The sequence below is a fragment of the Podarcis muralis genome, chromosome 1 (genome assembly GCF_964188315.1).
Source record: "Podarcis muralis chromosome 1, rPodMur119.hap1.1, whole genome shotgun sequence".
Lineage (NCBI taxonomy): Eukaryota > Metazoa > Chordata > Lepidosauria > Squamata > Lacertidae > Podarcis > Podarcis muralis.
Window position 1 is genome coordinate 57,247,437 of NC_135655.1, and position 13,374 is coordinate 57,260,810.

Sequence of the window (13,374 nt, forward strand, 5' to 3'; positions counted from 1 at the left end):
CCAGGTAAACAAAAGAAGGCTCACTCATCAGGGACTGGAGAGTTCGAAATCATATTTAGTGGTGACCCAGAGCGCATCATTTCACTATTCCCCATGTAAGTGGATGATTTCTTACAATGGAAAACAAAATACTGCAGTTGGGGACAGTTTTGTGTGGGCCAAGCTATTGAGCGCATGGCTCAGGCAGTATTTTAAGTAGGAACTCGCAGCACACATTCTTAACCACCTCAATTCTAAGCGGATTTTAAAAAAGAAAAATCCTGGTGTATCTACAGGAGTGCTGTTTATTTCAAATGCAGTTCTTCCTACCTGCAGAACATACAGGCTGCCAATCTGGATTTTCATACAGACTGCCAATCTGGATGCAAAGGCCCCAAATCGTATGTTACTTGAAAGTAGCTCCCATTGACGTCAAAGAAAGCTTACTTTCCAGTTTGAAGCTAAGTGTGGAGTTTTAAGAAGAAATATTTCAGAAGTGAATAAGATTCCTAACTTTCTTCCTAACTTTCTAAGGCACTTTGAAATATATTTGGCCCAGATAACAACCACATGAGGTCTAATGGGACTTCCCTTTCTCTCTGAAGGCCATTCATGCTTCTTCCCCCACTGATGGAATGGATGCGAGTGGCTATAACATATGCTGAGCACCGGAGGAGTTTAACAGTGGACAGCGATGATATAAGGCAGACGGCCAGGCTACTCTTACCTGGCTTGGACTGTGAACCTCGGCAGCTGAAGTAAGTATTGTGCTTTTATTGTTTGACTAAAAAACAATCCAAAAAACACTGCTAAATTTAATCACTGGGTATTCTTGTTCAGCTTGTAGGTTTCAGACAATTTCTACACACACATGCAGAGGAAGACTGAAATTTGTCCAATGTTGCAATGGGTGTGTGTGTGTGTACCTAAACTTCAGGATCATCCTTTACCATTAAGAGTCATTTCACACTAGCCAAATACCATGCACAATGGGCAGAGAACCTTTTACTTTTGAGGGGCATATTCCCTTAGGAAAGTTTTTGGACTCTTAACTATTATCTGTCCTGGCTAGCAGAGTCAATGGTGAGGGATGAAGGGAACTGGGGTCTTCCAAGAACTGGAGATCACCACATTGGCTACTCCTCCTAAGAGGTACTATTTTCTGAGACAGAATCAAAAGTGTGTGCTTGAAATCAGTCACGTGATCTGTGTAAACTGGGCAGACATTTAACCAATGGGCTTGCCTGTCCCTGTCATGTCAGTGGCACTTATTTTGAGTAAATACACAAAGGATTGGTAGCAAAAATCCCAAACTCGGAAACTACAGCAATGGCTCAAAACTTCTCATGCTCTTCCATCTACCTACTTTTATCATGGACTGGATTGAGATGGGTAGATGATCACATTTGGCACATGCATGACTTTGGCAGAGAATGCACACACTGGGAACTTAAAATGGTCCCAGTGCGTGTGCCACATATAAATGGAAATATCTGGCCCTTGGATCTCTTCTAAGCCTCTGCAGCCACACTCCCAGGCCGCAGCCCTCTTCCTGCCCTGCTTTGTGCCATCCTGGAATGTTTTTGCCTGCCTGGAATGTGTCTTTGAACTCTAAAGATGCTTCTTACTTGCCTGAATGGAGACTAAAAGGGTTGTGGAGGTGTAGGGGGAGAGCAGCCTGCTGCACAAAGGAAACCCAGACAGATGGGCGGGGTATAAATAATGATGATGATTGTTATTATTATTATTATTGAAATCCACAGTTGTTGCTCTGTCCACCTTTGCCCCTTGCCCTGCTCAGTGCTGGCATGTGCCCCCCAGGAAGTTGCCCAGAAGGGGATGCAGCTCTCGGCCTGAACATGGTTCCCCACTCCTTCCCTTGCAGACTGTAGATAAACTCATAGTAAACAGCCATCTGTGCTTCAGACACTATTTATACTCTGGCAGTTTTGCAGGCGCTGGCAGTGGTCCTGGCATCACACAACTGCCACAATCGTCTTTAAATACGAAAAATATTTAGATTGTATAGAAATCTAAATATTGCCATACAATGATTTTGATGATGAGATTAATTCCACTATTTATTGCTGCTCAGCGCAGTGTTTGTTGCTGATTATAAATACATCTTATGCACAAAGGAAGGGTTTTATTTATCTCACAACCTTCTATTGGATGCTGATGCTGAGTCCCTGCTTGGCTTTGGACAAGTCATCAAACATCCTCCAGTGTGACCATTTGTAAATCTCGTAAAAGGTTTAGTATTCATTATGAGAAGAAAGGTACTGCAAAGATTAATCGCGCTTTTTTTATTGAACATTAAGATAGTTAGATGAAATGCACTGGGGAAAATATTAGCATTTCCCTTAGGTAGTCAGATGAATGAATTGCTCAAAAGTCACTGCAAGATTTCTTTCTTAGTCAAGCTAACATTAATCTCAGAAAGAGAGAGAGATTGTGAATTTAATAGAGTGCTATATTTTATGGAACAAATTTTTTAATAGGAAGTTGAAACTAAAAATAGAATAAAATATCACACAGCGAGATTTCTAAAGCCCCTCTGCCCAACAGTAGACCTTAATGCATCTTCACAAACATCCTGTAAGGTAGTAAAAAATAAAATAAAAGCAGGAAACTTGCAACAAATAATAGAACACGCTTGTTGATGTGGCTGTCAACTTGCTGAAACTAAGCAGCTCCTAGTCTGGTCGGTGCTTGGCTGGGAAACTGCTGGAGAACGGCATGTGTGCTGCTGTGGATTCTATGATGGAAAAAAGGTGGGCTAAAAATACAAGAAAATATATAAATGACAGCTCAGATGGCTTCATAAAGATCCTTCTTTCTCACCGTGCGACCTTGCTCGTTAATTTCAGTTTAACGGGCCCAGTTTCCCTACACGGAAGACTGCATCAAATGAATGTGCTGGCCATCATGCAAGAGAACGGTCACATGGTCCAGTGTGTTAGATCTAGTCTAAAAAGGGCAACAGCATGCTATAGACTACATTGTAAATCTTTGGGCCGCAGATGGTTAGTGCCATTTTTTATTGCTTCAGCATGTAAAAAAAAATCTTGCAAGTACAAAACTAGCATTCTGGAATGAGACATTATAGGTAAGCTTGCTCACTAATGCCAGTTTTCTAAGAGTATGGAGCTTTCATATGGGGGAGCATTCAGAAATATGATTCCCACCTGCCTAAAGTGTAGACCATAGGTCGTTGCTAATGTGGCCCTCTGTGAAATTTCAGACCAGCACAAGGAGTTCTGCTTGCACAACACCACACACACACCCAACCTCACCTTCTCCACACCTCTTCTAAATATGTTCTAGGGGTTCCCACAACCCTCTGGAGCTGATATGGGGAAGATGTGTGAAATGCATAGGGGGAGCAGGGGGAAAGTCCTATTATTCAAGGAGATGGAATGGGATAGTTGAGTACTGTTCCATATAGTACAGGAATGAGACAACTCTGATTTTCATTAGGTCATAAGGCCCTGCTTGATTTTATTGGAAGGGGCAGTTTTTTTATTTGATAAGAAAATGAATTGTATCTTTAAAAGCTTTTTCCTGGTTGTGTGAAAATATTTTTGTGTGAAAATGTTTTTCCTCAGCTATCTGCAAACAAATAATTGGGGTTCTGGTGTGGGGTGTGGGGGTGTAAACGTTATAATACAAACAAAAATAAGTACAGACATCTTGTAGTAATGGGCTGTAGCTCTGTAGTCAGGGAAAGTGGGCAAAAGGATTAGTCTTTACAAGACATCTTAAGCAACTGACAAGTGATGTTTCACATATGGCAGAGGGAAGGGCATTTCAGAATGCAGGGGCAGTAGTGGACAGATTACTCCTGAGGCAATGTGGCGCTCAAAAGGGGAAAAGAGGTCGCCAACCACCTCTATTGATCTTCCCCGAGCCGAGTCAAAACAAGGCCTGCTGAAATTCAGGACTATAAATAATCATAATGGTAATAATACAACCCCCTTTAATATTAATAATATGGCCCTCTTTAAAACCAGTAACGCACCGCTTAAAATTGCAGCTATATTTTCTGGCTATGTGTCCCCCACAGGCCTGAATGCTGCTTCAGTTCCTTCCGGAGAATGGATGCAAAGGCCGCCACTGAAAAATTCCAGCAGGATTTGGGGTTTCGAATGCTGAACTGTGGAAGGACTGACTTAATCAACCAAGCTATAGAAGCATTGGGTCCGGAAGGGGTCAATACAATGGACGATCAGGTATGTAGAAGGACGGGGTGTGGGTGTGAGGGTGTATCTAAAATTAACTAGGCGGATCAGTATACAAAGCACTTACTGAGATAGCTCAGACACTGTCTCTTCCAGCTCTGCAACCCTATGATTCTAAGTTCATGAGAACTGATACTCTTCCTTCCTGTTTCTGCCCACCATTATCATATTCTGGGGAGTGGCGGACAGAGGCAATTTCATGGGCAGCAGCAACCAAGTAAAATTTCTCATAGAGCGACATAGCAGCAACAAGAACATCAGCAGGCACACACCCCTCACTCCATGGATGTTCTTTGGAGGTTGTCGGCCATTATGGACATGTTCACAAAGGGAAGGCAAAATGGCTGTATCCTGCTGCCATTTCAGGGACCCCAGTCGGTTGTGAGAAGAGGGGAGCCTATTCTTCTTGCAGAGTTCTCCCCTACAAAGTAGGGCCAGCTCCCCAGTGCAGACTTTTGCCTCCAACTCATGCGGGGGCGGGTGATGAGGATGGGCAGTGACAATGGGGCAGGGGAACAGACCTAGCATGCTCATCCCTCTCTCCCTTATGCGATTCTCTCTCATGCAGTTAGTATTCCCAGATAAGGTTCAAAAGTGTGCCTATAAACTCCATGTGAGAATCTGAATCACAGGCTTTTTGATGGTCATTGCTTTTGGGCATAGCAATCGAAGTTTGCTGACCACACGTTTTGTCCTTAAAGGGTATGACTCCACTCATGTATGCCTGTTCTGCTGGTGATGAAGCCATGGTCCAGATGCTGATCGATGCTGGTGCAAATCTAGATATACCAGTAAGTAAAGACTGAACCCAGGGACGCTGCCAGTTTAAGTTCTGACCAAGAACCATTGCTTATTATCCCTCAGAAACAGTGTCTTGTTTTGGGACGATTGCATGTACTGAAGGCCATTCTGAGAGAGAGAGATTTCCTTCTCTGAAAAATAATTGTTATGGATTCTAGAGCAATAAAGCTTAAATCACCTTCAAAGCTTGCCACAGATGAGATCATGATTAACAGTGGCATAGTAATGGGGAAATAGAGGGAGTAAATGTTTCCTCCCTGCAAAAGCAGCCTCTGAAGGAAACCAGTAGATGCAGTAGAAGAACCCAAGGGATTGAATACACTGATTGGTGTTGGCAGTACTTTCTGAGTTGTGTCAGCCTGTCACTCCCAGGGGCCGTAATTTACTAGGGAAGTGCCACTCCCAGACATTTCTAAGGGGAGAAGAAAGATGGCAGTGGCTAAACATTCTTTCAATTTTTCCTAGGTCCCTGGAAGTTCCTCCCGATACCCATCAGTTCATCCTGATAGCCGGCACTGGACTGCACTCACCTTTGCTGTGTTACATGGACATATCTCTGTAGTTCAGGTGAGCAAAAGACAAGTTGTCAATCTGCAGTTTGAAATAACAAGAAACAAAATGGGAGACGCAGGGCATGAAAGTTCAGAAACTAGTTGCTTTTGTTGCTTTTGGAACACATATCTATCCTGCAAATATTATTATTATTATTATTATTATTATTATTAAACACAAACAGGATAGAGCATAGTTGTTTTTTTAAATAACAGCAGTACCAGGTCATCACACAAATAACAACATATAATAAACTTACTCCTAAAAAGACTTCATCTGATCATTTTATTTTGTCTACATATTATATTTATAATATACTTAATAGTGTGTGTGGTTGAATATTTCCTTGCATCGTATTACATTATGAACACACCCCATTTTTCAATAACCAAGTTATTGACTTGACTTGAAGACTTTCCCTTACCCTCAGGATATTAGTCAATTTTACTACATTCATTAACTCCCCAAACCTCAAAATCCATTCATCCAAGGTAGAACTTCTTACTTTTCCCCAGTTATGACAGATTATCATATGTTTCTCTGTTAAAAAATAGATTACAATTTCTATATCTTTACAGAATATTAAATCTTTCACATAACCCAACAGCAATTAGGACTGGATCTACAGACAGATCTACAGTATTATAAGTTGACTTGATTTTTCAGCTCAACACATGATCTTTGGCATCTCCAGCAAATATACCACACTAATAAACTTATATCAGTTTTGTATTACTTCCCAGCTTTCCAGAAGGAAGGAAAATTCAGCAAGTCTGCAGTGCTGATATGCTATGTCTGCAGTATAAATATGGCATAACATTTGTTCATGCAATGTTTTGCTCCTCATTATTTGTTTATCTGAATGTTTTAAAAGTTTTCATGGACCAGTTGCAAAGGTACCATCATGATATATTTCCAAGGGATCTGCCCACAATATGATTGTTTTAAGATCAGGATTGATCACATGCTTAGTTACAGCAGGACAATAGAGACATCTGGAAATCCAGATCCTCTTGCTGTTATTAATTATATCTGGATACGGGAAGAATATGTGTAAAATCATTTGTGCATTTATAAAATGGTGGCATCGTACTGGTTATGCTTCTCCAGGCTCTTCCAGTAGTTCTAGCAGAATTGACCTTTACATGGAGAAGAGAAGTCTAAAAGTTTCCTCCCTCTTCCCAAGTAATAAAAAGAATGCCTGCAGTATGATCCTAAGTGGGTCTAGTTGGAAGTGTATGTAGAATTTCAATTTACAGCACAATTCCATACATGTCTACCCAGAAGTAGGTCCCATTGACTTCAGTGGGGCTTACTCCCAGGTAAGAGTGCCTCCACAGTGAATAAGGAATGATGCTCTATTTATAACTAGCTTTTATTTGCTTAATTTCTTCTTCCAAGATAATGAGGAGGCAATAGGAACAGATATTTTGATAAGTATATTTGGTAGCTAGAATGTGTCTACATATTAAAAATTAGATTAATGAAATCTAACAATATATCCAGAAGTTGCAAAGCAACATGTTTGAAATGTTTCTTTAATATGTCATTGGAAAAACCAGTGTTGGTCATTCCTTACACTCCCAAACACGTTAGCTGCTGCCTTCTGCGTGTCCTCTTTCTGCTTATATTGTCTGTGTTGTGGTCAAAGGCTTTGTAGAATTTGGGTCCAGTGATGGATTTTGGGCTCTTGAAATACTGCTATCTTCTCCCTTTAATGTCAATAGGAATTTAAAATGAACAACAGCAAGTAGTCAGTCAAGGGTAGAGATTTTCCTGTTTCTGCTATTTCTGTTCACATAAGTTAGCAAGCAATTGTGGACAGAGTTCATTCAATTTCGAATTATACATAAATGCAAATGTCCATGCAAATGAGATTTTGCCTTCAAAGACTTGGAACATTGCCAGTGCACTCTTTAGTATTGCAAAGGCCGGGCACACTTAATTTACACATGCAATGATAATAAGCGTGTTTTGCCCCAGAGACACCGCTGAGAATCCTGTCAACAGAACCTTTCAGAAGAAATGAAGCCTTGGGCTTTCTAAGCCATGTTTTTGTTAACTGCAATTAATGTTTACTCACTCCCTGTTGTTCAGTGGTAAACATTTAATCTTTGGAAGCTCTGTTTTTCAGGTGTCTCCAGTGGGAATTAATTGTAGGACCAATTCTGATATAATAATAATAATAATAATAATAATAATAATAATAATAATAATAATAATAATATTTATACTCTGCCCATCTGGCTTGGTTTCCCCAGACACTCTGGGCGGCTCCCAACAGAATATTAAAAACACAATACAAGATCAAACATTAAAAACTTCCCTAAACAGGGCTGCCTTCAGATGTCTTCTAAAAGTCAGATAGTTGTTTATTTCCTTGATATCAGAGTAAACACAATGTGGGCAGATCCTATGGACACACATGCTTGGATTACTCAGTGGTAGTTGTGTAACTGACAATGCAGCTTTGAGGAACATTCAGAAGTACAAATCAAAATGCTCCTTTTAATGACAGCATTCCCTTTTTCATATTTTTGTAATGTTTCATTGAAGAACGTTCACACTGAGACCTTTAGAGCCGGTAAACATAAGTAAACTTGAAGGGGTTTTCCGCACAGCATTCTCCAATAAGAAGAGAGGTGGATGCTATGAGCCTAGTACAGTGGACCCTCCGGATATGAACTAAATGCATTCCGGGGGTCCGTTCGCACCCCAAAAATAACATAAATAGAGGTGTGGTTCTGCACACACACGCCACGTTTGAGCACTTCTGTGCATGTGCATATGGCAAAACCGTGGCCGTAACCCGAAGATTCCATATCCAGAGGGATGCGTAAGTAGAGGTACGATTGTAGTGGATTTCTGCCGAGGGAGCTTACTCTTGTACTTTTTCTGTTGCTCTGTTTCTTGAGTTGTTTGTTCCTACTCTGCATTTGCAGTTGCTCCTGGATGCTGGAGCCCACGTCGAAGGCTCTGCTGTGAACAGTGGAGAGGACAACTATGCAGAGACCCCACTCCAGCTGGCTTCAGCAGCAGGCAAGTCTGAGCAAGCGTTGCATTTTCACTCCCCAGAAGCAGGGATTTGCTCTCTTAAGGCGCAGTAGGTGTCAAAACACATAAAAGTGGGAAGAAGCAATGTTTTCAAAACTGCCAAACGCATCTGTTCCCGCACCCTTCAATATTTTTAAGCTGACGACTGCTGTCAGGCAATTGCTGACTGAGCATTCTGTGTGCACAGTGGGGCACTGGGATGATGTGTAACTTGCGCCATGTGTACAAGGCTGTATGTGACCCAAGTGGAGGCATGTCCATCTGGTCTTCTTCATCTTGTTTCAGGGGGAATGGTCATAGGTATCTGCTGTAAGGTAAAAGGTAAAGGTACCCCTGCCCCTACGGGCCAGTCTTGACAGACTCTAGGGTTGTGCACTCATCTCACTCTATAGGCCGGGAGCCAGCGCTGTCCGCAGACACTTCCGGGTCACGTGGCCAGTGTGACAAGCTGCATCTGGCGAGCCAGCGCAGCACACGGAAACGCTGTTTACCTTCCCGCTAGTAAGCGGTCCCTATTTATCTACTTGCACCCGAGGGTGCTTTCGAACTGCTAGGTTGGCAGGCGCTGGGACCGAGCAACGGGAGCGCACCCCGCCACGGGGATTCGAACCGCCGACCTGACGATCGGCAAGTCCTAGGCACTGAGGTTTTACCCACAGCACCACGTGCGTCCCTAGGTATCTGCTGTACAAATGCACAAAGTTGTATACTCGTTTCCTAGACTGCACATTCTCTTGTATACTCAGTGGGACATGCCCCACCCTATGTACAGGATTCTCTGCTCATGATATGTGAACTGGCCGTATGCATGTTCTTTTATACCTGGATTGTTTCTCAACTGTGTGTCTTTTACTGTACAGCATTTTAATGTGTGGTGTGCATCAGTTAACCTATAACCCATTTTCTCTCTATGAATGAATACATAAATCAGATGGTTTCTATACAGTATAGTATATCCTTTGAAAATACCAATAAAGGTAAAATGGTTTGTCTTTCTAGGCAATTATGAGCTAGTCAGCTTGCTGCTGAGCCGGGGAGCAGATCCTCTTCTCAGCATGCTGGAAGCCAATGGCATGTCCTCATCGCTTCACGAGGACATGAATTGCTTTAGCCACGCCGCTGCACATGGACACAGGTAAACCTCATGAACAGGCACTCGTTTGCAGACACTGATGCTTAAAATGCCAGGTTAACAGCAATGAACTGCACTTCAAGGTGGTCGCACACTGTCTCCCCTCTCCCTCCAGCAATATGGGTATAACAAGACCAGGGGCATTTTGCAGGGCTGGCATAACCCACACTCTCTTAGCCACTGCTCTGCCCTCTTCAATATAGGCATAATAAGGATGAACTTCACTGGCATTGACAGTCAGGGACTGGACAGAGGAGGAACGGTGGAGACCGCCTCCCCATCCCGACCCTTCCAGGGAGGAGGAAGACAGAAAAGATGTACGACAGGGGTTTGAGGAAGGTAGCAGATGAGGCAGATGAGGGGGGAAGTTGGGAAATCATGGGAGAGCCAGAACAACACCCTGCTGACATGTTGTCATTAGACAGCATTCCAGCCCCTCCATCTCCCAGAACCCAGAGAGCCTTGAAAGTAGGAGAGCAAAGAACTCAGAGACAGAGGGCACATAGCAGCACCTGTAGAGGAGATGATGAGAATGACGAGTGAGGAGGTGGGAGAGACGGAGGGTGGCGATTCACTCGGGACAACGCCATTATCCAAGAGGCTGGGCTCAATAGCCTCTCTCTGTAAATACTGAATAAAAAAGGATGGTAAGAAATCTTCCTTTGTCTTTATACTTTCCTGGGCAACAGTCGGGAGTTGCTGACAGCATCCTGACATTGGCATTAACAGAGTATTTTTTTTTAAAGTTTACAAACACAGAAGAAAAAAACATTTTTGTATGACATAAGTCCTAAGTTAGGAAGATCATGAGCTCATGTCTCTGCTGCTATCTTTTGCTTTTGAATTCACTCCCCCAATCACACCCATGCTAAAATCATGGGTACCTGAACTACAGAGTATCAATTACTTTCTTCACTAGGGAAAAGCAGCAGAAAATTTCACTATCTGTTGCTTCTTTCTGGGAAAAATGCACAAGGAGAGCATACAGGAGAGATAAATTTGTGCCCTCTGTATTCATACAGAAAACGTCATGTGCCCAGCTTGTGCGCAGAGAGAACAGCGGCAAGCAGTAATTTAGATCAACCACTAACAGTTGGTGTGGCTGTCGTGTAAATTTGTGTGGTGCAGTGGAATGTGGACCTGCTGAGCTATGAAGCTCATGGGGTGGCTGTAGATTGTTATGATGGTAAAGGAAGATGAACCCATGTATGCTTCTCTTGCTCTTTGGAGGAAGAAGGGGATACAAATTGGGGTAGGTGGGTGGGAAACACAGATAGACTATGGACAAAACAAGTATGCAAGCACTGAAAGGATTTAATGTTGAAGTCTGCTTTTATATTTATCCTGCTGATATGAAAAGGCACTTTGCCATCTTTAAAGCATATCTGTGGAGATAAGGATCTATTAACCCAAACTTCTCGCATAACCTGGAATGAGCTTATACTTTAGCCCTCTTCAGGCAATACCTGTACATGTTAAGTAAAGAGGTGAGGGGGCAATGAGCATGCTAGCTCTTCCACCGCCACTCCAGTTGCCATTGGGATCACCTTCCACAAGCAGGAGGGCAATCTTCTGAAGTGGGGAGACTTCTGTACCCATGGAGTACATTCTTGTGTGTTTTAGAATGCAGTGGTACCTCAGGTTACAGACGCTTCACGTTACAGACTCCACTAACCCAGAAACAGTACCTCAGGTTAAGAACTTTGCTTCAGGATGAGAACTGAAATCGCGTGGCGACAGCAGGAGGCCCCATTAGCTAAAGTGGTACCTCAGGTTAAGAACAGTTTCAGGTTAAGTACGGACCTCTGGAACAAACTAAGTTCTTAACCTGAGGTACCACTGTAATGGGGTTTTCAAGATCTGTGTGGAGCCTCCATGGGTACAGGAAGCTCTCTTCTTCAGACAGTCACTCTGCAACTTGTGGAGGGACACAGGTTCGATGGGGAATATTGCTATAGCACACTCATCTCTCATGCCCCACCTTCCACACCCCATGTTTAACAAACACAGGATCTGAACACCTGAAGAGAAGCCATTGGGATACCACATCCATCTCTCGTTTTTCTTTATTGCAGAAATGTTCTGCGCAAGCTCTTGACCCAGCCGCAGCAGTCCAAGGGAGATGTCCTCTCGCTGGAAGAGATTTTAGCAGAGGGCGTGGACAGTGACACCTCCAGCCAAGGAAGCTCCAACGAGGGCCAGGTTAAGCTATGCAAAGCCAGGATGAAGGCTTTGCAAGAGGCCATGTACTACAGTGCTGAGCATGGCTACGTCGACATCACAATGGAGCTCAGAACGCTTGGTAAGGGGAGCTCATTTCCGGACACATTGCTTCAAGAATAACAAGGCCTGTGATTTTAAGATATGGGAGCATTCCCACTCTGTCTATAAACATTATTTATTTATTTATTTATTTATATTTTTAAAAGAGGTGTTTCAGTGCATCTTATATAGTGGGCAAGATTCAACCGCTGAGTCCCATCAGCATAAGCCCTGAACAAGGACCTGTGTTTACGGATGGGGTGCCCCCTTCTTGTCCTCCCCTGTATGCCCCTGCACTCCCAAAATTGGATCTGAGGGGTAGAGTTAAAACAGCATGTGAGGGATCGCTCTATCTGGCAAGCCAAAATGCTTGCACCACTGGAACGAGTGCAGCGTTGAATTCCTCTAAATATGTTTCTAGAATACATTACATAAAACTTTAATAAGTCAGCACCTGCCTGAAAGCTTACATTCTAAAAGGCAAGACAACAGAAGCAGTGGAGAGAGGAAATATTTGCATTTCTGTGTTTATCCATATTTTATTTATTAATTATAGTGTTTCTGAAGTAGAAAGTGGGCCCTCCTTACTGTTGGGAGTAACACATGAGAATTGCAAAGTAACAGAACGTTGCCCTGTGATTTCTCAACTTCTAACATTTGTTTGCACATTCTAAAAGCAGAGCAAATAAATAAATACAGATATCCAAGATTTTTTAAAATCGTTTCACATCTGTTCCTAATTTGCTCCATGCCAAAGAACTCACTGTGTTTGTTGTAAACATCTAGTTGCAGCAATGTTCAATTTTAGAAACAATGTATAGGACATGGGTAGCTAACCTAAGGTCCGTGAACTGGATGCGGCCCAATCGCCTTCTCAGTCCAGCCTGCGGACGGTCTGGGAATCAGCATGTTTTTACATGAGTAGAATGTGTGCTTTTATTTAAAATGCATATCTGGGTTATTTTTGTGGTGCATAGGAATTTGTTCTTTTTTCCCCTTCAAAATATAGTCCAGTCCCCTGCAAGGTCTGGTTGACAGTGGACCGGCCCAGTGAGCCTCTTGGGCTTACCAATCAGAAGGTCGGCGGTTCGAATCCCCACAATGGGGTGAGCTCCCATTGTTTGGTCCCTGCTTCTGCCAACCTAGCAGTTCGAAAGCATGCCAAAAAGTGCAAGTAGATAAATAGGTACCACTCCGGCAGGAAGTATACAACCCACTATGTCTATCATACCTTGCAAGTAAATTCCCCAGAGACATCTGGTTAGAATATTGAGAAGAATCATTTGGTTTGATTCAGTAAAATAAAGAAAATGTGTATATTTTCTGCCTTTTCTTTTGCTGCCATCAATTCAG

General features: G+C 42.7%; 1 protein-coding gene across 2 annotated transcripts in view; it reads left to right on the plus strand.

Moving 5' to 3' along the window:
* The window catches only part of ABTB2 (ankyrin repeat and BTB domain containing 2), a 155,065-nt gene that overhangs the window by 130,366 nt on the left and 11,325 nt on the right, over positions 1–13,374 (plus strand). For both annotated transcript variants that reach the window (XM_028728184.2, XM_077929254.1), the window contains exons 4-10: positions 585–737; positions 4,046–4,211; positions 4,922–5,011; positions 5,487–5,588; positions 8,516–8,612; positions 9,627–9,762; positions 11,835–12,061. In XM_028728184.2, coding sequence (XP_028584017.2) covers positions 585–737; positions 4,046–4,211; positions 4,922–5,011; positions 5,487–5,588; positions 8,516–8,612; positions 9,627–9,762; positions 11,835–12,061 — 971 coding nt within the window. The remainder of the gene's footprint in view (positions 1–584; positions 738–4,045; positions 4,212–4,921; positions 5,012–5,486; positions 5,589–8,515; positions 8,613–9,626; positions 9,763–11,834; positions 12,062–13,374) is intronic.